A 23413-nucleotide genomic window follows, 5' to 3' on the forward strand; every position below is an offset into this window, starting at 1 on the left:
TGTTTGATCACCAACATTCTTCAAAGTTTCTTCTTTTGTCTTCAACAGAAAAAAAGGAATTCATACAAATGTGGAACAAGATGAGGATGAGTAAATGATGACGTTTTCATTTTGGGTGAACTGTTGTCCCTTTAACGTTCTCACAACCATGAAAACAGGTTTTTATTACTGGATGTTCTGAATGTCTATTTAACATCCAGAAGTAAAGTTTCATAACATTCAGAACACGTTGTTGGCTGAGTAGAGTCACACCGCTTACGAAAAGCATTTTTCTAAAGTCGACTGCATTTTGAATATAATCTGTTGTGAATTTGAGTGTTTGATAATCACACAAACAAAGTGGTTTATTACAAAAGAAATAAGATACAAAACCAGATAATACATAATAGAAAATCAGTTTCAGATAAAATAAAGAACATTGCATACTTTTTACACAAATTGTGCCTTAGCCTTAGTTTCAATGTACATAAATCTGTGCTATTTACATGAAGGAGACATTTCTAGTCTACAAAGAATTTACTTATTCATCTTCTAACTTGGAATATAGTCCAGAGGACTCTGTAGGACAGGAAGTGTCTTCAGAGGACAATTGATTTCCTGCATTGACTCACTGCACATGTCATTTATGGATGTTTTCACGTCACATGTTAAAGAATGAATGTTCATGGGTGGTTTTAGTGGTGTAACGGGATGGGATTCAGGTGTCGCCATCACACGATCTTGCTCCGGAGCCCTGGACAGCTGCCACAACTGAATGTCCTCCTGCTGCCGGTGTGTCTTCATGTGGGCATTCCGACTTTTGACCTTTAAAAACACCCTATGAAACGAGACAATCGTGAATCAGACCGCAACCGCTGTGATTCATAACAGTATGAAGAATATGTTTCTGTGTTTGACTCAGGACGTGGCTTACTTTCCACACTCGTTGCAGGGAAAGACGACGGCTGAATCTGTGTCTCCGCTGGTGGTGCTGGAGGGAGAACTCCTCACAGAAGCCGAACCCAAAGGCAGGGTCAGCGTGGACGTTCTGCTTTCGGCCGGAGAGCTACAGAGCAGCCGGAGATTGGTCTGGGTCCACATTTCTTCTTTCATCTGCTGTGAGAAACATAGTCATTTTACCCGGAAACAAAAGGTTCCAAATCCATTTTCCATAGGACAGCAGTTAATAAGTTGCAGAAAGACCAAGGGAACACCCTAAATCTTAAAGGTGTCATATGATGCGATTTCAATTGTTCCTTTCTTGTTGGAGTGTTACAAGCTCTTGGTGCATGAAGAAGATCTGCAAAGTTCCAAAGACTAAAGTCTCAAATCCAAAGAGATATTCTGGTTGCACTTTATTTTACAGTACGTGTACTAACATGTACTTACAGTGTACTTACAGTGTACTTATCTAAGAAAGTTTTGGTAACACAAGGTAACTACAATGGGGTAGGGTTAGGTTTAGGGGTAGGTTCATGGTTAGTACCTAGTTATTACATAGTTATTGTAATTACTATAATAAGTACATAGTATGTACATGAGGAACAGGACTGTAAAATAAAGTGCTACCGATATTCTTTATAAAAGTTAAAAGTCAACCACGCTCTCTTAAAACGGCTTGTTCTAACACGCCCCCACACGTCTACATCACGATGTGGGAAGATCTGCATAACGCTGCCCAAATGTTCATGCGAAGAAAGAAAGCGTCACCTTTATTATCGCTGTTGCTGTCGCCTATATGTCATGGAGACGCTGTGTGCCTACTCTGTTTGGTCTTCGAAAAGAGGACACAAGTAATCAGGTATTAAGTTATGTTTACAACACTGTTCCAGAACAGTTCAACCCAAATATTCAGATGTGTGCAGTGCATTTAACAGAGGATGAGGACAGAGCCAGTAGCCTACAGCGGTTCTGTGCACAAAGATTATTTCTATAAAGTTGGGTAATTCCAACTTTGCATGAACAGTCTGGCGCTTCTGACTCACAGTCTGTACGTGTGTTTACATACAGTATGTAAAGAATTTTCCACTGTAGATTAAAACACGAGTTTTGAGCAGTGTAGAGTAGTGCTTTTTGTTTGTCGTTTCTCAGATCGCAAATGCAGACATGGCTTTGTGTTTATGCGGCGTGATACGCAACACATAAAAAGACAGTGTAAGTCATGGGTTTTGATGTTTTTGGTCTCAGCACTCCGGGACACGCGGCATCACACTACGGGCCGTAAAATTTCTGTCACATCCTTGAGGCATTCAGCCAATCACAACGCACTAGATAGCTGGCCAATCAGCATACACCTTGCTTTTCAGAACGGTGATCTTTGTAAAACTCCACACAATTCAGAACGGCAGGGCAGAGGAGAAATAAAAATGTACATTATGTGGAAAATAAAGTTTTTTGAACCTTTAACTGCATAAACACATTGCATTACACCAAATACACAAAATACTGTTATTTTTAGCAACGTCATATAACCCCTTTAACATCCATGCTACTCATGCACTGGTCTTCCGAAGCCATATGATAGTTGATCAGATTGTAATTGTAAACCTAGAAGATTATCTGTTGGAACTGGTGCTTTTAACGTGTTTTTTATATTTTTTATATGGAGATTGACAGAAGTCGTTGTATGAAAAAGTACACTTTAGAATACCTTCCAAATTTGTACTTGTTATTGAAATAATGTATTTTAAAAGGATACATTTGAGTGTTAACTAAATATAATGTTAACTTAATGGAATGCTTTTTACAATTACAATAAAAGAAAATTGATTATCGTTTTAATTAAATTAAATGCAATTAGTTGAAATTAAGAGTGTTTTTGACACACTTAGGACTTAAGTTCCTCTTTGTAATTGTTATAACTAATTCATTAGTCTTTAATATATGGGTCCTGACAAGCACTGACAGTAAATTAAAATATACTTAAATTTCAAGTTTAAATTTATTAACTTTACATGTAATATAAATTATGCGCTAAAGTTGAAATTATAATCAATTGACAAAAATTATTAGAACATAATAATTTGTGGTGTACTTTTAAGTAACTTTTAATTTGACATTATTGTAAACTGCACTTCTTAAAGTATGCTTAAGTGTGTTAAGAAACATAGTTATAAAAGTTTTCCTAAAAGTACACTCATGTGGTCTTTTATTTAATTTAGTACAGTTTTTTTTTTTGTTAATATAAATATACTTAGAAAATTTTAAGTTCACTACAAGTGTACTACAAGTGTACATCCAGTACAAGTAAGCAGATTTGGAACAGCTTGAAGGTGAGTAAAAAATAAATAATAATACAACGTCATTTTGGATTATTATTGTCAAATCAGTATGTAAGGAGATTTGTTTTTTAGTTTGAATCCTATAACTGAATATCAGCTACTGTATATAGTTAGCATAGTGTCTTCTCCATTATTAAAAACATGTCACATTGGCTTTTGTAACATGTTTCTAATAATGAAGACATTGATAGGCTACAGATTACTACACAATCACATTCTCTAGATTAATATAGTACACATTTGACAAGACTGCAGAGGCAGTATAAAGCATATTTGAGAGAAAAGGTGTGGGCATACTAGTAAATGACAGGAAGTGGAGAAAGCACCTAGAGGTTTCAGTATGTACACCGGCTCACAGATACTCACTGAGTTTGACACTTCACAGACAAACACCGCACTGGAGTTTTCTGATATTTCATGCTCCCTGGTTTTGCTGTTGGCTTCTTTATTTGATTCTGCGTCTCCCTAATTCACGAAATATACAGGCAATGCATGAAAAAATATTTGAAAGTCACAATATAATGTAATAATAAATCACAATAAAAATGGCTGAATGTCATGCAATTAAATTAAAAGTCGTTTTTTTTATGCAATTATTAATTGTGTAAATTGTCCAAATACTGGCAGGTGAAATCAGTGAAATAAGCTTTAGATGAGTTTGACCTGTAAAACTGTGCTGTAACTCACCCGCGGGTCTTGAACAGGTGTAGACAGAGCCGAACTGACTCTCGTACCCAAGCGCAAACGCTTTTTCCATGTGTAATAGTACTCGACACACTGAGACACTGACTTTGTCTTGACCTAAATAATAAAAGAACACATTCTCACAGTCACTACACCACAGGGGCGCAAATGAATGCTAACATATTAATGGAGAACAAAAGATTAAATGAATAAAAGGTTTCTGCAGGTCTTAAAAAGTCTAAATTGTTCCTTATACAAATTTTGACTTAAAATTCAAAGCAGAAAATCATCACCCAAATGCTACGGCAAAAAATAAATATGTTCCTCAATATTTGTTTTGTTTTCCTAGACAACTATCTAAACATCCTTAAATATAGAAACATTTACAATGTTAGAAATATTAGAAATGTAATAATTAAATGGGTTTATGCTTTAAAAAAGGACAAATATCCGTCTGTTATGTTTATTTTTTTAATTAAGCTGTTTTTTCTGATCCCACTGGCAGATTTTTGTTATTTTAAATTATCAACTCACTTTTTTTATCTTGATATAAGAATCTTTTGCACTGGAAAACAAGATAATAATACTTTTTTTGCTCTGTGATTAGTAAAAGCTATTTCCATATTCCAGTGGATTAGCAGAGTTATTCAACACTTAAAGTATTTCTGGTTACTCTTTATTTTAAGGTGTCCTTGTTACAGCGTAATTATAAATTTTAGTTCTGAGTAATATTAATTAGGTTTTGGCTTAGGGTTACATGCATGTACAGTAATAATGCATAACTAATTGTGTGTAATAAAATATAACAAGGACACCTTAAAATAAAGTGGTACCCGATTTCTGTGTTAAAGGAATTATAAAGTAATGGAGATTTGTTTTGAAGTGTTGCTAATACAAGACATTTACATTTAAAAGGAACATACAGTATTGGTGCATTATGTTCCATTCAACTTATTCCTTAAATTATCTTTACTTGGGCTTGAAAAAGTCTTAAACGTACCTTCATAAAACCTGCACAAACCTTTTAATATTAACTGACGACAAATACCATTTTCTGGACGAGAAAGAAATCTTTGTGATGACTTAGAAGTGCTTTGTTCAGCTGGCGTTTTTCCTGAAGCGTCCATCTGTCTGATCCTAGTTGATGAGAAGAGCAGACGAAAAGCTGTAATGTGGTGCATTCAGTAATTCGAGTATTTAGGGCCAGATTTACGAAACAGGTCAAATTATAGCGTGAGAGCGCAAACCGAGCACCTATAGGAGTGGAAAGTTCTGCGGCTGACAGCACGCAGATTAAAGAACACAGACAAGACACAGATCTGTTCTGTAATGACCAAATCAATCTACCAAGAACAGCTCAAAATAGTGTCTTTTTTGGAGCTGGAAACAATAGGACAAATACCAGTAAACTGACTTGTGCAAACCTTAGTAAATCATGTTGTGTGATTCATTTAGATACAGTACTTTCCTCCCATTAATTTTGGCTCTGAAAGAGAAACTCCCACAAATGCATATGCGATAAGATCAGCCACAAAAATGACTGTGTCCATATCCTTGCAGCGCTAACCTTTAATGCGCGTTTTTAGAAAATCCTGACAGTGTAGTTGTTTAATGCCAAAAGAGGGTTTGTGCAAAATCTGGCGCTTTATAGGTACTCTTTTATATATACTTCAATATTTCCTCAGGAAGGAATTTTTTGATTGCACAAAATGTTACGCACCTGCATAATGATAGTCTGTTTTGGGGCTGGATGTGTTTCTCGGCGGCGTTGGAAGGAGTAGCTTTTCAAGAGTATTCTGGAACATGATAGTTATTTTAAGGCTTTTTATAGATCAATTTTAGTGTCAGGAAGTGATAATATGCAAAATACTAACCATAATATCTCCTCTGCACTCAAAAAGACAGTGCAGGACATATTCTGTGTTTGCTCCGCCGCCTGGTAGCACACTAGAGCAAGCCATTTTCAGAAGATTGTCCACTAGAAAGGGGGAAAAAGTCAACAGTAATCAGATATTGGTGGTTTCTTTTTCCTTCATGTGCACAAAAATAAATTAACCATTTAAAAATGGGTATTTTAGACTCCAAAACCCTGCACATCATATTAATGGGGCACATTTTTTTATTTTGTGTTGCATTGTTAGCCTGCACTGAAAACAAAATTGATTCAGAAATTGAAAAGAAATTGCACTCAGAACAGAACCTGCGAGTTACACGTTGAATTGAGGATGACATTTGTAAGTGGAAAGAATGAAATAGCATTTTCTTTCAAAATGTACTCAAGTAATTTTTCAAAAACCATATTTTCCAGTGTATAGTGAACTTAATTACTTGGCTGAAGAATGATTTTCTTTGCATCATACCTCCTGCATTATAAAATCACTGCATGTCTCCTATTGCTACATTTAACTCAATGTTATTTGTGTTGAAAGTGATTTCAGCTACCTTTCTGCTGGTTATCAGGGGCATCCAGGTCTTGGGAGGGCGACCACAAAAGAACAGCATTATGGGAATCTTCCTCTGTGAGGGTTTGCCTCTTAATGTCTGGGATCTTTGCTTGAAATTCCTCGCCAACATTTATCCGGCTATAAAGAAATCAAGACAGTTATTGATTATGAATTTATTGTATATTTAAATATAATTTAATTATTGAATAAATCAAGCAGCAATTGACAGTTAAATGATGTGCAATAACATTGTTTTGCTGGTGTAGCTTTAAGGTGAAGAGTGTTATGTTTCGAAACACTTGTGAAAATGAAACCTTCAGATCATGTGGTTTTATTGAGAGGAAGTGTGATATTACTTTAGTGAATAAACTCACTTTTAAAAAATGAAACGAGAGGGAGGATGGTGTTTCTTTTTCATTTGCTGGAAAAAATTTGGTTGTCTCCGAGAAACTGCATTCATTGGTAAAAGTATTGTGAGAACACAACATTTTTGCAAATGCAAACTTTCTCGGGAGAACAAAAGCATCCAAATATAAAATATTTTTCCATTTCATATTTTTTGCCAATAAACAACTACCTACATGATCAACACCCTAGCAACAGACCACAACACATCATGGGCACCACTTACATTTTCTTGAGAAAATCTAACACATAGTTTAATTAGTTTTTCCTAGTCACATATCTTTTGTAAACACATTAAAATGCTTACGGTGTTACATTAACCACTTTCTCCCTTGCAGTCTCACCAGAGTCATCCAAATCACCTGTTATAGACAAACATGGATAATGCATATTATAATTTGAAAAATACAGGTGCTTTAACAATGCATCTAAAATATTTCAGTAAAAACAAGTCTTTAATCTTTGCTATTGTCATGCCAAGGACTTTGACTGCATTAACTAACCAGCCCCATCTGCAGCATATTCGACCCCGCTGCTCTTGGCTCTTCCATTGATGGCGTTGAAGAGGCCTGATCCCGGGCGTACGGGGCTGAGCATGGGTGGAGGGGTGTACGGCACGTCGTCCCCAATGCTGCTCGCCGTCTTGAGCTGACTGCGGAAGAGCACTGCGCCTCTGGACTCCTGACCGGAGCTGGGCGAGGGAATCATCAACGGGACCAGACAGTGGCGGTACCTCTTTTTCACCTGCTTTTGTGCACATCCTCCATCTGAGACAGATCTCTTTATCTAGAATGTGTTATGTGGGGGGGTGAGGTTAACATTAAAATCGGTCAGAATTACATGAATCGGTTAAAGGGATAGTTCACCCAAAAGTGAAAATGACAAAGGAAAGTTGGTAACCATCGGCTTTAATAGTATGGGGAAAAAATACTTTAAAAGTCATTGGCTATGGAGGGTGAGTAAATTATTATTTTTTTTTTTGGTGAACTATCCCTTTAAGAAACACAAACTTAATATGTTCTCATAACTTCTATATCATCGAGTTGTTTTGTTAATGAGCCACAGAACATTTTAGCATGCTAAATGCTAAGTCTGCTCCAATTCTTCACCACAATGGTAACCTAATGTAATTGAAACGGTTCTAAATTCCAACATTCCAAATTCTAACTTTAAACTCTATCAAGACTCCTGTTGTCATTTTGTTCAGAAATACAAAAAATAATAGTCAATTTTAGCATTTTACTTGGTTTAAAGGTGTACTTGTTACACGTTACACCTACTATTATAATAACAATAATTTATGCATAGTTATAAGCAAGTAAACCTAATCCAAACCCTGATCCTAAACCTAACAATATAGTAAGAACATATACTTAATGAATATTACTCAGAACTTAAATGTATGTATAATTACACTGTAACAAGGACACTTTAAAATAAGGTGTAACCCATTCTACTCTCTCCATTAAATCCTGTGCAAAGCAAACAGTTTCAGTTCGGCCAACATCAAAAACAATTATCAGATGTTTGACTGGTTCACATTCGCCCTACTTAACTCCTTTTTGAGGTTTACATTAACTGAAAACAAAGAAATCATGTTTAGGAGAGAAATATAATTTTACTGTGTAGTTCACAAATAATATGGATCACATCGAATTGGACAGTCTTTATGTTCCCATTTTTCACTATTTGCAGTAGCAATTTTTTTTTGTTTTGTTTGTGAAGCACTTTTTAATTATGCATTTCCTATTAAACCTTGTAATTTTTTATCAAAAAGACAGCATGAGAGTGAAGTTTTACATTTAAAAAATACTTTGAGCATCTGCAGTCTATAAATTCTTTCGAGCTTATAAATTTCTCAACAGGTTTTAAAAATAACTATATGCCAGAAACTCACACAGGAAGGGTGGTTTCGTACCGACAGGAGGGGTGACTGTGCACCAGTCTTAATTAAACCGCTCTGTTCCTCATTTTTCTGCTGGCACAGAAGGTTGAGCGGGAGTTTGGTTGGGGTCTGGTAGTCCTTGACAGGTACTGACACTGGTAAGATGATGGGGTTGCTTTGAGCAGCCTCAGACAGAATGTGCCCGTCTCTCTGTTAAAACAAAGAAAGAAATACCAAGCAATGGGGCAAATCAGCATGCACGTTTTCACAAACCACCGATGATCAAAATGACTGGTTCATACCATTTTGAGGGATGTGGGGTGTGTCCGCAGTCCTCCATGAGAGCGCATGTGACCATTCAGAGCCGGGAGACTTTTGAACTCCCTGTGACAAACAGTGCATCTCATCTTTGCATGAGATCCATCCTCTCTTGACAACTCTGGTTCTAATCTACAGAAATCCAGATACTATATTATACATCAAGAATATGAGTGGAGCATTGAGTTTTTCGGGTTGCCTTAGCTTGCATACTAGAGGACTAGTGATATTATGTATTACACTAAAAACAATGGTGTAGAAACAGTTTTCACCCAGACACTGCTAGTAAATTTTACAAAAATAAAAACAAAAAGGAATCAAGTAGCACTAGTGAAATAGGATTTCCTTAAACATACTACACATGACCAAATAGTATTAATGGTTGTCACTACACCTAGTTTTTATAAATCGAATACCAATTGTGTAACAAGACCTCAGCTTTCATAATTCTCAATATCACCAGATGATGAATTAATAATAATCAATGAATTATAAATTAATAATGAATTATACAATTACTGTAGCACTTCAAGCCTTTATGCACAATGCATTATAAAAAGTTGTTTAAATGCATTAATTATACCTTGTAATGCACATTTCAATGCATTAGGATCACATGAATAATTGTAACCATAGTTCCACGTTATAACACTTATCAATTCAATTGTTATACTGTTCATTTTAAATTTGGTCATTGGTAGTCTTAAATAAGATATAATGTATTACAATGCACATTATGAATAATTATAATACATTATACCCTTTAATAACACTTTATAATGCATTATATGTAAAGGCTTTAAGTAAAGTGTTACCACAAGTATACCCAACCTTTACATTTTCTTATATATTATATAAGAAATATTATATATATATATATATATATATATATATATATATATATATATATATATATATATATATATTATGTTAATATACAGCTCTTTATATAAAGTAGGGTGTGTATATATATATATATATATATATATATATATATATATATATATATATATATATCACATAGGGCTATGTATATAGCAAAATACTTGTTTATTTGCTGCAAAATTTAAACTATATTATCACCCAGCGCTAACCTGCTAAATGTGATAAGGCATTAATGGACTGACATTATCAACATTGACATCACAACTTTCTGAAAAGCAGCTTTGAAATGTGTATTTAGAACATGCTCTATTCAAATAAATTAGATTTTTCCTAAATGGATAGAAGTAGGGTTGGAGTCAAACCTGAAATGAGGTGAAATGGACTCATCTTGAAAATCTGGTGAAGGAGCCTGCAAGGTATTCATGAGAAACCTTTAACTTAAATGCAAATGAGTCTATAATGAAGTAATAAAATAAAAAATACAGTACCTTTGACCACTGAGAAGCATGTGGAGTGGCATGATGAAAAATTTCTCCCATCATAGTCATCTGTGGAAGAGTTTTACAGACCCCTGAGCTCTTGTTTTGGTAGAGGTCTTCATTTCGGTGGGAGAAGTTGAAACCAGATTGATCTTCTTTGGGACTCGAGAACACCGGTGTGTTTGGCGAAGAGTGACGAGCATCGCTAAACATGTTATTTTGCTTTGCAGGGATTGATTGGACGTGATCTTGTGCGAGGTAAGGATTGCCGGGTTGGGAAAGCGAATGCAGATGTTGTTGGTCTTGGTAATGGAAAATCTGCTGCTCCGGGACTTTGAAGTCTTGACGGTGGTCAAAGGTTGGCGATTGAGCAGGTTCTTGAGAATCCAGGTAAGTTTTGTGTGCAAACATCCCTCTTTGTTGTTGATTCAAGGCCATTGGATATGGCACTGGAGGGCTTTGATAACCATGCCAAGAGCTCTGTGGTTTTTGGAGGCTCCTGTTTACCTGCTCCATGTTGTTTAATTTCTGCTTGTGTTGCTGGTATCCATAGTGAAACTGTTGATGGTTTTGGTAAAGGCTGTGCATCGAGTTTTGGCTTTCTGATGGATGGAAGCCGGTCTGATCACATTGACCCTGAATGACCATTGGGTTAAAAACTGGAGACTCCAAAGGTTGCCTGTCCGATCCTTCTGGGAGACTTTGAGGCATGTGCAAAACCCCTGAAATGTGATTTTCTGGGTGCTTATCATTTGTCCTGTTGCTATCGTCAAAGAGAAGTTGAATGTTTTTAGTAGGGAAGGCCTTTGAGAACGAGTCCAGCCTTTGAGGATGAGAAATACTGCCGTTGTCTTTGCAGGTCATTGATGAGATGTTCTGACACGTGATGTTAAACGGATAGATTCGAGACGTCTCTGGTAGTTCTTCGTGAGAAGAAGATCCCCATGATGATGTCTTTCCAAACTGATTATATTCCCAAGTTCCGCCACTGTTTGGCATCTCAAGCAATGGAGAAAGTTCATGTCCTGGAGTGCCAGGAGATGTTAGCGACTCATGGTTGAGTCGAGGAGACATTGGAGACGATTGGATCGAGTTTATGTTTGGTACACCATAGTGAGGTGCACCCAATGTGCTTGGGCTGTGCTGGAACAAATAGGTCCCGTTGGTGTGGTTTGTAAACTGATTCGTCTCGTACAAGTTTTCTGTCATCTTCAGAAAGATTCAAATGAAACTTCTCTATTGTTAAACTAATTGCTTGAGGCGACGTGGTTACATACTGGTTTGAATGGCACTATAAAAGAGTTGAATGCTTTTTCCATCATATGTTGTTTAGTCTCTCAAATTGTTCGGCTGATTTCAAGAATAGGTTTTTCCTGTAAAAAGAGACAACAAGTTGTTAAACTTGGCTGAAAATGTACAAAGACAATCATTTTGGTCTTTTAGGAATAACCTACACAATTTAAACCTGTGTTAATATGTACGGTGTCATTCAAAAGTTTGAGGTTGGTAAAAATATTTTAAAGAGAGAAATAGTTTTATCTAGCAAGGGTGCATTGAATTGATCAATTTTTACGGTAAATTACAATAGAAAACGGTCATTTTAAATTCCAATAATATTTCATGAGATTACCTTTTATACTCGTTACGTGTTGGTGTGCAAGACAAAGCACACAAAGGAGTATAACAAAATAGTTCATTTAATATTTCACAGGAGAGAATGGGCACAACCAAACACAAATCCAAATGATAGCAGACATAGGGGAACACAGACTTAAGTAATAGAAACTTAATTGGGACAACTGAGCTAATTAATAAAAATTTAAAAGTCCATGGAAACAACCATGCAGGAGAACAGAAACACAGAAAACTAAACCAAAACGGATCACACATGTGACAGTTCGTAGGAGTCCAGGATGGAGCAGGAGTTTCAGGGCTGGGCGGGAGGTAATACTCCTCCAATCCAGTCTATTAAGTCCACTTTAAACAATCCATAAGTTCCTCATAATGTGGTCCAGTGACCAGTTGTAGCTCACCCTTAGCGGTGGCAGTGTGGGCAGGGCTTCCCCCCAAGCCCTCGATCTCCAGTAAAACTCCATCAGGAACGGACAATGTTGCCATCTCACACACTTGGTCAGACGATGCTCGATGTTCCAGCTCTGTGTCAATGATCGGCTCAGTCACAATGGGCTCAGACTCTCCGTCTGCAGTGGGCTCAGGCATTTTATGGTCTCTGGTTTGGGAATGGGACTGGAGATATCCTCCTCAGGAGGGCAGATAGTGAATGGTGATTTGGTATTCTCCAGCCCAAACTCCACGAAAGCGTACACGTATAGTGCATAAGGCACGTCAGATCGAAAAAGTCCCTGGTATGGCTCTCCAGCGAATGGTTCTGTTGCTCCAGGCACAGTTGAACTGCTGGGATAGCCATTCCCGGAGAGAGGAAAAACAAAACAAGAAAGAAAGAAAAATGCCGCTAATCTTACTTAGTTGTTCTGCTATTCTGTTACAAAGGAACATAGGGGAACATAGACTTAAGTAATAGAAACTTGATTGGGAGAATTGAAACAGGTAAAGGCTAATTATATAAAAAACCATGGAAACAAACAAGGCAGGAGAACGGAAACACAGAAAACTAAACCAAGACAGATCATACATGTGACAATACTGTATTTTTGATCAAATAAATGCAGCCTTGGTGAGCACAAAAGACAATCATTTAAAAAATCTTACCAACCCCAAACCTTTAAGTGGAAATGTGTATTTTGTGTTCACTTTAAAATAAATTGTTCATAGTTTATTGCAATAAAAAAATCAAACACTTGTCAAAATCTAGGTCATGTGTAAGACTATTTTGTTCATTTTTCATACAGAAAGGAATGTCTTTAGCAAACTAATAATATCTTATTTTTCCACCCACAGCAGATACAGTAAATTCACACCATGACTCAGTCTGAGGCTTCCTCTCACATCTAGAATATGAAGTTTAGACACCATCTTATCACTTCCTGTCACATGGTCTGCCTATAACATAGGACGGCAGTTTGATCCTTATCTAAGTTCTTTGAAAGATGCTGCTGTCCTAAAAATCATTTTAATGTAGAAACTTCTCATAAATTCATTGCGATTGAATGAATCTCAAAGCAAAACTATGGTGTTTAAATACCTTAAAAAAGTACTTGCAGAAACATTTTTCACCTCTAAAGTATTACCAATCTGAGGTGTGTTTTCCAAAACAGCATGCAAAAATGCATGTACTTTTACCCATTTGTGCTTTAGAAAGGCAAAGTATCGAGTGTGTTGTTTGAAAGAAAGAAGTCTGCAGACAGATCATTGGTTCACCTCTCTGAATCAGATTAACACAGCATCTCTGTGTCAAAGGCTCAAGTGCGCTCTGTGGTTTTGAAAGTTTCCATCTTCGCTTTACCCTGTTTAGTGAGTGTGTGAAGCCGTCAGACTCTGACCAGTGAGTGGAACAAGACAACTGTTAGACCTTTAGAAAAATAAACGTAAAAGCAATTCGTGTTTGTAGCGACAAACAGAGATCTGCACTATCTCTAAAAATGATGCTACTGAGGCACAACATCAACTCAACCCTCATCCGTTTTTTTAATGATTAGCTAATCAACCTTTGAGTTAATGCCAAGTATATTTACATTTGCATTTATTCATTTAGCAGAGGCTTTTGTCCAAAGTAGGATATTCACTTGCAAATGAAGGTTTTATTTTGAATTTCATTTCATTTTATACATTTTTTAATTTATTTTTTTATCCCCATTTTATTTATTAGAGTAGTTGCACCAGTTGATTCACTAATATCATCAAGTATAAAAAATAGTCTTTAGTTTTGAGTCCAGTTGGAATTTGTTCTCTGTCAAACTGGAATATATCACGATGAACAAAAATTCAACAGCAGTATCAAATTATTTTTACAGTTCAAAAGTGACATTTGCATAAAGCATAAAATTATGGGTGACTCTACACATTTATCCTGACATCTGCATTATTATTAATAGAATAAAATATGTATTGAACAACATCTTTATTGAGATATTTTCATATAAGAATACTTGCGTCACTTCATGTGCGTGCCTAGGCACAAATGAGATGCCAAAAATCATATCTGTTTTTTTAACATATATGACTGTTATTTGTTCATTTCAACATTAGTTGAGCAACATGTTGAGTTGCATCTCAACGGTTTCATTTATGAGCTATCTGAACTTTATCCACTCTTGAGGTAAACCCAGCTTACCTAGTGTTCATAACAGTAAAGTTGGCTATAAACAACGCATGTGATGTGTTTTCAGTTACAACCATTTTTAGAAAATGCAGCTTACATATAAGGCTTAACAGAGACTCGTTACCATGTCAGTCGAGTTCTTTAGACAATATCAAGGCTTACAAAATCAATCCTGAACACCGCTGAGGTCAATGCATGCAACACTATATAGTCTGACAGTATGACTTATTAATTCAATTCGCTGTCTGTCTTTAAATTGGTCTTGACATCTTTTAAAGATGCACAGCATGCATTTTTGCATGCATTTTTGTGATTGAAAGTGTGATGATGACAAATAGTAATGCTTACCTCTCATTTCTTTGTGTCCCGAAATTCACTTTTCTAGAAAAGTTTGCTTTCTCAAACTGACCCATCAAGATGCTCTGAATACTATGACGCTCTGGATATCATAACAAACATAGACGAGTCAAACTGAACCGCGGATAAAAAACAATAACTCAAAGGCACAGCAGAAGTAGGAAGTAAGTTCGGTTCATACTGCTGACTAAGGAATTACGCCTGTGTCCTCTCATAGCTACAGCAAGTGTCTAAAGGCCTGAGAGGGTTCAAGGAAGTTCAGGAAATATCATCTTTCTCTTTAAGCCGAGAGACTTCCGGGGTTTAACCACAAGCTATTTTCTCAACCTGCTATTATTTGTCTCATACATTCGTTAGCTGTAAAGTGAAAGAGGATAAAAAGAGAGTTTTTTCGGTGTCAAATTTTGCATAGAACTCTCAGATGTAATGACAGTCCATGATGACAGTGTTGTAGTACGTTGTATATTGCACAGTGCGTCTAAACAAATGTAAATGTAAATTATGGTTGCCTTATTCTTGTTTTAGCATGTATTGCCAGCTTGGCCACAATTCTTTGTTCACACATGTTAAGAAAGGTCACTGTTTCTGTGAATGTGTGCTGTGGTGAGCGCATACTAGCAGAGATTTGCTGCCATCAACAGTTTCATAGTGAATGAATGATATGAAGTGAATGTATGATGCGAGGTCATAGTCTCCTTTAAAGGAATAGTTCATGTAAAACTGAAGATTTGCTGAAATTAACTCACCCACAGGCTATCCAAGATGTAGATTAGTTTGTTTTTTTTATGGAAACAAATTTAGAGAAATGTAGCATTCTATCACTTGCTCACCAGTGGATCCACTGCAGTGAATGGGTGCCGTCAGAATGAGAGTCATACACCATACCCGTCATCTCTCCCATTTTTCCCAGGATTCTCCCATAGTTTACCATTCTATCCCGCCATCATCCTGTTTAAATATTTTCCAACGTTTCTCACATATTTTTAATCTTTCTATTGAAAGATTTTCAATCTATTTTGTATGTTTGCTACATTCGCCTGTGGTAAAACTCCTGTAATTTGTATAGCCCAAACCTCATTATATGATCACGCCAACACATTTCAAGGTTGCCAGATCTTGGAGGAAATGCATACTTCTCACACAATCAACACATACAAATTTCAACCAAATTTGATCCCTAGACTTGGCAACCTACAACAGCGATGTTTACTGCGGGAAGGAAAGGATCACTGATGGACGCTAGGGGAAGACTGTGGTGGTGTTCCGGTGGAAAAAAAAAAATATATATATACATGCAAATTGAGATATAGCTTACACTTGAAAAGGCTATGGTTTAATTGATTAAATATGAGCGCTGCAAGTTGCTAAATCAGGTGCTGTGCTGCTTTGTTTACTGCGGTTACCTGGGAAATGGTCATATTCTTGACAAAAAGAGAAAGAATGAAGAGAGAATGAATCTGCATTTTTTTCATTAAGCCCTTCTGCTTTTTGTTTTAGTCCAAAGCCAAAAACAACCCTTAATTTTTCGCCAAAACAAGCAAAAAAAATATAAAAAATCTTAATTTAAAGAATTCTCTGTGCTTTAAATGTGAATACTGAATATAAAGTTTATTTTAGTTTTTTCTTATGTTTGTTCTTCCTTGTAGTCTGGTTGATGTCCAGAGAACAGAAGACTTGCTGTGCCATCTTCCTAATCTCCATATCAAACCACTAGGTTACAAATATACAATGCATACAAGTATAAAATCTTTATATAAATACCCGCCACATCCATCTGTAACTGATCGCTAAAGCGATGTCACAGGAATCTTGCATGCATGGTCTTATTTATATCTGGTCAGAGACTTTTGTGTTATAAATAAAAGTGGCATTAACTAAAACAGGAACTGACTGTGTTTGCATGCATGATAGTTTTCCAGTATTAATCAGAATTAGGTCATTATATGGTTTTGTAAGCAACCCGTTTGCTATAATGTGTGAATTATGTATATGCAAACTAGGTCGCTGTTAAATTCACAATTAGTCATGTCCTTCAATGTTTTCAGTAAGATTTGAATTAAACATCAATTTATTGTGCAGCACCAAACCTTTTAAACTTCTTACCTAAGATTCCACAACTAAGCCTCATTAATTAAAACATTTGTCTTCAACTTCAAAATAATGAAACACTTTTTACTTGCAGTGGGGTTTTCATCATCAACATTTTATCTGATCATAAAGTTGCACCTGTTAACTGAAAACTTCTGTTTCCATCTGCAGTTAAATACACAAACTACTGCAGTTTAGTGCAAATTAGAAGTTTAAAATAGGAAATATTCAATAATATTAAATTACAGGAAGGAATATAATTAGCAGAATTATTTCATAACACTCTAATCAGAGCAAATGTTATAAAATTATATTTTTATTAGCCTAAAGGATATTTAAATCATTAGACTCTCATAACCTGCTTACATTTTTGACCATTAAATATAGTGTTTGAGGTTTAGAAAAAAAATGCTGTAGAAAGGAAAAGTACTTACCTTTTTAGAAAGTGAAAGGAGAGATGATGAAGCTCTGAATAAAATTCATGCTTCATCTTTCAGGTGAAGGATCCAATGATCACATGACACATACACACACACACTCACACACACACACACATGCTGCCATCAGCTCTAAAAACTTTTTTTGTTTCCAAATAGCAGCTCAGTTTCCAAGTACTAAATCCACATGCAACATTTTAATTCGCGAAGAGATCTTCAGTGAACGTCAGCAGTGCCCTCTGCTGTAAAACACACTTCCGTATCGACATCCTCTAAACACAGTTTCACTATGACACATTGACACTTTTTCTGATCAAAACCACCTAATTTTAACATAAGAGTTTATTTGTTTGTTTTTACTTTATACAAAAGAAGTGTTGTTGTTGTTATTTACATTTTGAGCTAAATAATAATAATAACAGAGTAAATCCATATAATAAAATATATTATTATTATGCTCATTATATAAGTTCTAATACAAAAAAAAATTATAATAAAAATTGTATTATAAAATATAAGGTAACAGAATTTTTAAAATCATACTTTTTATTATGTTTATTTTTTGTTTTGTGCAAGAACTGTATAAAATATGTTCATTGAAGAAATTAATATAATAAACCCATGTTTGAGGACATTCCTGAAGCAAAATATTCTTAAAATTATAGTGAACTGATAAAAACAACAACTTCTTATGAAATTCATGGCAGAAAATACCATCACAATTATATTAAAATATTAAAAACCAACTTTTGAGGACATTCGTGAATAAAAATATTTTTACAATTATAGTAAAATTATGAAAACTAACTTTTGATGTCATTCATGAGGAAAACATATCCTCACAATTATAGTAAAAGTAAAAAAAAAAAAACTTTTGAGGACATTCATGAAGAAAAATATTCTCACAACATCTTTTGACATTCATGACAGAAAATACCATCATAATTATATTAAAATATTAAAAACCAACTTTTGAGGACATTTGTATGAAAAAAATATCCTCACAAATATAGTAAAATGTTGAAGATCAACTTTTTGAGGACAATATGTCCTTAAAAATAGTAAAATGTCAAAAAAAACTGCTTATGAGGACATTCATAATGGAAAAATATCACAATAATAGTAAAATGTTGAAGACCAACTTTTGAAGACAGAATATGCTTAAAAATATAGTAAAATGTCAAAAAACTGCTTTTGAGGACATTAATAATGGAAAAATATCATCACAATTATAGTAAAATGTTGATGACCAATTTTTGAGGACATTCATAATGGGAAAATATCATCACAATTATGGTAAAATGTTGAAGACCAACTTTTGAGGACAAAATATACTTAAAAATATAGTGCAATTTCAAAAAATTGCTTTTGAGGACATTAATAATGGAAAAATATCATCACAATTATGGTAAAATGTTGATGTCCAACTTTTAAGGACATTCATAATAGGAAAATATCATCACAATTATAGTAAAACGTTGATGACCAACTTTTGAGGACAAAATATACTTAAAAATATAGTTAAATTTAAAAAAAAACTACTTTTGAGAACATTAATAATGGGAAAATATCATCACAATTATAGTAAAATGTTGATGACCAACTTTTGAGGACATTCATAATGGGAAAATATCATCACAATTATAGTAAAATGTTGAAGACCAACTTTTGAGGACAAAATATCATTAAAATTATAGTAAAATGTTAAACAACTGCTTTTGGGGTCATTAATAGAATCAGAATCAGAATCAGAAAGAGCTTTATTGCCAAGTATGCTTACGCATACAAGGAATTTGTTTTAGTGACATAAGCTTCCAGTACACAGAGACAACAACACACAGACAAAAAAAAAAAAAAAATGTACTAATTGGCAAATAAATAAGTGTATAAACAACTGTGGAAAATATCATCACAATTATAGTAAAATGTTGATGACCAACTTTTGAGGACAAAATATACTTAGAAATATAGTTAAATTTTAAAAAACTGCTTTTGAGGACATTAATAATGGAAAAATATCATCACAATTATAGTAAAATGTTGATGACCAACTTTTGAGGACATTCATAATGGGAAAATATCATCACAATTATAGTAAAATTTTGAAGACCAACTTTTGAGGACAAAATATCATTAAAATTATAGTAAAATGTTAAACAACTGCTTTTGGGGTCATTAATAATGGAAAAATATCATCACAATTATAGTAAAAAGTTGATGACCAACTTTTGAGGACATTCATAATGGGAAAATATAGTCACAATTATAGTAAAATGTTGATGACCAACTTTTGAAGACAAAATATGCTTAAAAATATAGTAAAATAAAAAAAATCAGCTTTTGAGGACATTAATAATGGAACATATCATCACAATTATAGTAAAATGTTCATGACCAACTTTTGAGGACAACATATCCTTAAAAATATAGTAAAATAAAAAAATCAGCTTTTGAGGACATTGATAATGGAAAAATATCATAACAATTATAGTAAAATGTTGATGACCAACTTTTGAGGACATTCATAATGGGAAAATATCATCACAATTAAAGTAACATTTTGATGACCAACTTTTGAGGACAAAATATCCATAAAAATATATTAAAATGTCAAAAAACTGCTTTTGAGGACATTCATAATGGGAAAATATTATCACAATTATAGTAAAATGTCCATGACCAACTTTTGAGGACAAAATATCCTTAAAAATATAGTAAAATGTCAAAGAACAGCTTTTGAGGACATTCTTAATGAAAAATATGATCACAAATATAGCTAAATGTTGAAAAACTAATTTAGAGGAAATTGATTAGGAAAAATATAAGTAGAAAACCAACTTTCAAGGACATTCATAAGAAAGGAGGAGGACCTCACAAATAGTGTTTGTAATTAAGTTTCTCTGATCTGTGTGTGCGTGTGTTTTTGCAGCAGCGGCTCTGATGAAGTGGTGTGAAGTTTGAGGAAGTCAGTGACATGTGTGGGGTGTGTCCAAAACACTTATGTCAGGACTTCAGCTCACACTGTCAGTTTGGATTCGTATGAATTAAACAAACACCAGACGAGAAGGAGTGAGAGCGAAAGAAATCTGCACTGAACATCAGCTCATGCTCAGGTCTGTGACACATTTACATTTTCTTATTTCAGTTAGCAAGTCTGAACATTTCAAACCTTGCAGTCACAGTGTAGCATTAAAAAGGAAGTTCAGTAGATGCTGATGTGTTGCAAATATCATTAGATGTTTCCATTTTCAGTTGACTCTATTTTAATGGCATTGTTGGCAGAAAGAGTCAAAAATGTGAGGCATCGTCTGATATTACGTGATGTGGGTTTATATGTATGTTGTGGGAGGATCTTTGTCATCATGATTCATGAATTTGAGCTGATGCCATAAAAACATGGTAAATATTTTGCCATTTTATTTGATTAAGAAGTTAAGTAAACTTCAGCAATACTTATTTCCTCTTCAAAGCATTTTTTTATCATGGCAAAATGTGAATGTTTAACACCTTCACTATTTCCAACACATTCTTTAACATCTCTGAACCTGCTACCACATGACAGGAAACCAAAGTTGTGGTAGATAGTTTCGATGCATTTAAGATACATATAGTAGTTGATAGTCAATGTTTAGTATAGGCAACGTTTCCTAGTTGAATTCTCTTAGCGAAGCTTAACCAAGCTACATTTCACTTCCTATTTTCTTGGAGATATTGAAAAAGGCCATTGCTTGTGCATGACAACATTTCTGTGAATCTCGTCATTATTTTAGCCTGTCATGATGACTGTCCTGTGACACACAGATCATATGGTAATACAGGAGTAAAGTGGTTCACACATCAGTCATGGAGCATGTTCAGGTAGGATGTTGCATTAGTTTCTTGTGTGCTGACTTGTTAAATACAGTGTGTTTGGTCATGAATGTCATGTGCTTTTACTACTGCTGTCTGTAATATTAGAATTTATGTATGAAATGTGACCGAATGCTATTGTATTATTATTATTATTGTTATGAATTGTACTATGTAAGCTCTGAATGTACTGAATAAAGCTACATTGAAGTGGTTCTCCAGACAGTTATGCGTACAGTCAGATAAATGTATATAATTATAATCTTTTTAAGGATTATTTTTTATTTTATTTGTTTTGATCAACAGACTCTAATAATAATAATGGAATTCAGGTTGTTGTTATTAATACTAATTCATTTACTATTATTTGTTTTAAGCTTTTTTTTTTTAGACAAGCTTACTTTCAGGCAGCGCTAGGATTTATATAATTCTAATAATGATCAATGATGACAACAAGAATAATAATAATGATTTTTCATATATTTTTTAACAGTTTTAAAGCAACAGTATTTGTTTTTTAATGCCAAGCACTGTCTAATAAGGATAATAATAATAAAATCCCACATTATTATTATTATTATTATTATTATTATATTTTTAATTGTATGTTAGTCTGCTGAGCATCAAATACATTTTTTGTTTTACTTTATAACATTTCATTGTTCTTTATTATTTCCCAGTTTAAAATTACCAGATTATTTTTTCTGACTTTGATTATATTATATTTAAGTCGCTGGGATATATCTGTAGCAATAGCCAAAAAAAAAAAAAAAAAAAAAGCTAAACATTGTATGGTTCAAATATGATTTTTCTTTTAGTCCCAAAATCATTAGGGTATTAAGTAGACATCATGTTCCTTGAAGATATTTAGTAAATTTCCTACTGTAAATATCAAAACCTAATTTTAAATAAGTAATATGCATTGATAAGAACTTAATTTGGACAACTTTAAAGGCGATTTTCTTAGTATTTATTTATTTATTTATTTATTGCACCCTCAGATTCCATATTTTCAAATAGTTATATCTCTGCCAAATATTTTCCTGTCATAACAAGCCATACATCTATGGAAAGCTTATTTGTTCAGCAAAATTGACCCTTATTATTGGTTTTGTGGTCCAGGGCCACACATCAGGAAATGATTCATCCCTGCAATTCAAAGTTTTCATGTTCTCATAGTTTATTATTGAATCATTCAATGATTTATTTTGGCTGCGTAACATACCTGCGTGAACTTGAATGTATTATTTCTCCTCCATCTCACCACACAGCTAATAATCAGTTGAGGAGATCCATCTCATGACAGAAAGCCTATGTAGAGATGTCAGGTGACACCAGTACTTTATCATGGAAACCTCCTCCTCCCAGTCCACCGCATGCACACACCAGTGCCGTGGAGAATAAATGCACGGGGCCGGTGAAAATCCTCAAAGTGTGCTTCATCAGCAACAGCGCCAACCTGGGCAAAACCTTCAAACTGGTTAAATGTGAAAGTTCCTGGAATATCAGGGTGAGAAGAAGAACGTGCATTTTCACACATTAATCATGACTGCAATACGAAGCACATTATCATGCCCATCAGCATAACTTCCTGTTGTTATAATGAAAGATTACTTTGAGTTAGGTTTTTTTGTATTGATTTCATAATGAATGTTAAATAAAACCAGGTCTTTCTTTCATTAGTAAGACATTCCTTTCATGACAATCATGGGTAAAATTAAAGTAATGCAAAAAAGCTTAAAACATATAGTCTTAAACATCATTTATTATTTCTTTTTGGGGTGAAATAAATGCACAAATGTATAAATGCGTGATTTGAAGGATGATTTCATTTTGCAGAGAATTATTCAGTCCATCCTGGACAGTGGGCGACTCGGTCCTAACATCAAGTTCTCAGAATGCTACGGTCTGCTGCTCAAACACCTCAAATCAGACGAGGTTCACTGGCTGCACCCCAACCTCACCGTAGCAGAGGTGGAGCAGAAATATGAACAGCAGCACGTCGAGGCGGAGTGGAGGTGTGTGTGTGTGTGTCACATGGCAAAGCTATATCTTTTTAAATGTATTGCTAATTTTAATCTA

The 23413-nt window shown here is 34.5% G+C and overlaps 2 protein-coding genes across 6 annotated transcripts in view; one reads left to right on the top strand and one right to left on the bottom strand.

Annotated features, from left to right (window-relative positions):
* Positions 1–318: 318 nt before the first annotated feature.
* LOC127976307 (transcriptional-regulating factor 1) lies at positions 319–17686 on the bottom strand. 4 transcript variants are annotated; one of them, XM_052580653.1, is made up of 15 exons: positions 17480–17686; positions 10370–11733; positions 10244–10290; positions 8981–9128; positions 8691–8888; positions 7297–7579; positions 7101–7155; positions 6387–6526; positions 5819–5922; positions 5665–5740; positions 4993–5081; positions 3948–4061; positions 3627–3725; positions 914–1095; positions 319–817 (listed from the first exon to the last, which is right to left on the bottom strand). In XM_052580653.1, exons 2-15 carry the CDS (start codon positions 11567–11569, stop codon positions 532–534), a joined length of 3021 nt encoding a protein of 1006 aa, XP_052436613.1. In that variant the 5' UTR covers positions 11570–11733; positions 17480–17686; the 3' UTR covers positions 319–531. The 4 variants fall into 4 exon arrangements, with proteins under 4 accessions (XP_052436613.1, XP_052436614.1, XP_052436615.1 ...); XM_052580654.1 differs by lacking the exon at positions 17480–17686 and adding an exon at positions 14949–15204 and having other exon boundaries at positions 914–1092; XM_052580655.1 differs by lacking the exon at positions 17480–17686 and adding an exon at positions 14949–15203 and having other exon boundaries at positions 8712–8888.
* A 2763-nt stretch (positions 17687–20449) lies between these two features.
* Positions 20450–23413, top strand: part of LOC127976309 (protein-tyrosine kinase 2-beta) — a 30479-nt gene continuing 27515 nt past the window's right edge. The window contains exons 1-4 of one of the 2 annotated variants that reach the window (XM_052580656.1): positions 20450–20595; positions 21284–21340; positions 22603–22841; positions 23171–23349. In XM_052580656.1, the coding sequence (XP_052436616.1) occupies positions 22653–22841; positions 23171–23349 (368 nt within the window). In that variant the 5' untranslated portion in view covers positions 20450–20595; positions 21284–21340; positions 22603–22652. Of the gene's footprint in view, positions 20596–21252; positions 21341–22602; positions 22842–23170; positions 23350–23413 lie in introns of both variants that reach the window. The other variant, XM_052580657.1, reaches the window with a different exon arrangement.

Source organism: Carassius gibelio, chromosome B17 (assembly GCF_023724105.1).
Source record: "Carassius gibelio isolate Cgi1373 ecotype wild population from Czech Republic chromosome B17, carGib1.2-hapl.c, whole genome shotgun sequence".
In the NCBI taxonomy this organism is placed as follows: Eukaryota; Metazoa; Chordata; class Actinopteri; order Cypriniformes; family Cyprinidae; genus Carassius; species Carassius gibelio.

What these genes read in the sequence shown, in the direction of transcription:
- LOC127976307 (XM_052580653.1), bottom strand. Translation starts at nt 11,569, where the DNA reads ATGACAGAAAACTTGTACGAGACGAATCAGTTTACAAACCACACCAAC. An exon ending in ATGCTTCTCAGTGGTCAAAG is followed by an intron (nt 10,291 to 10,369) that starts GTACTGTATTTT and finishes AATACCTTGCAG; the next exon opens with GCTCCTTCACCAGATTTTCA. An exon ending in TCCATTTCACCTCATTTCAG is followed by an intron (nt 9,129 to 10,243) that starts GTTTGACTCCAA and finishes GGATTTCTGTAG; the next exon opens with ATTAGAACCAGAGTTGTCAA.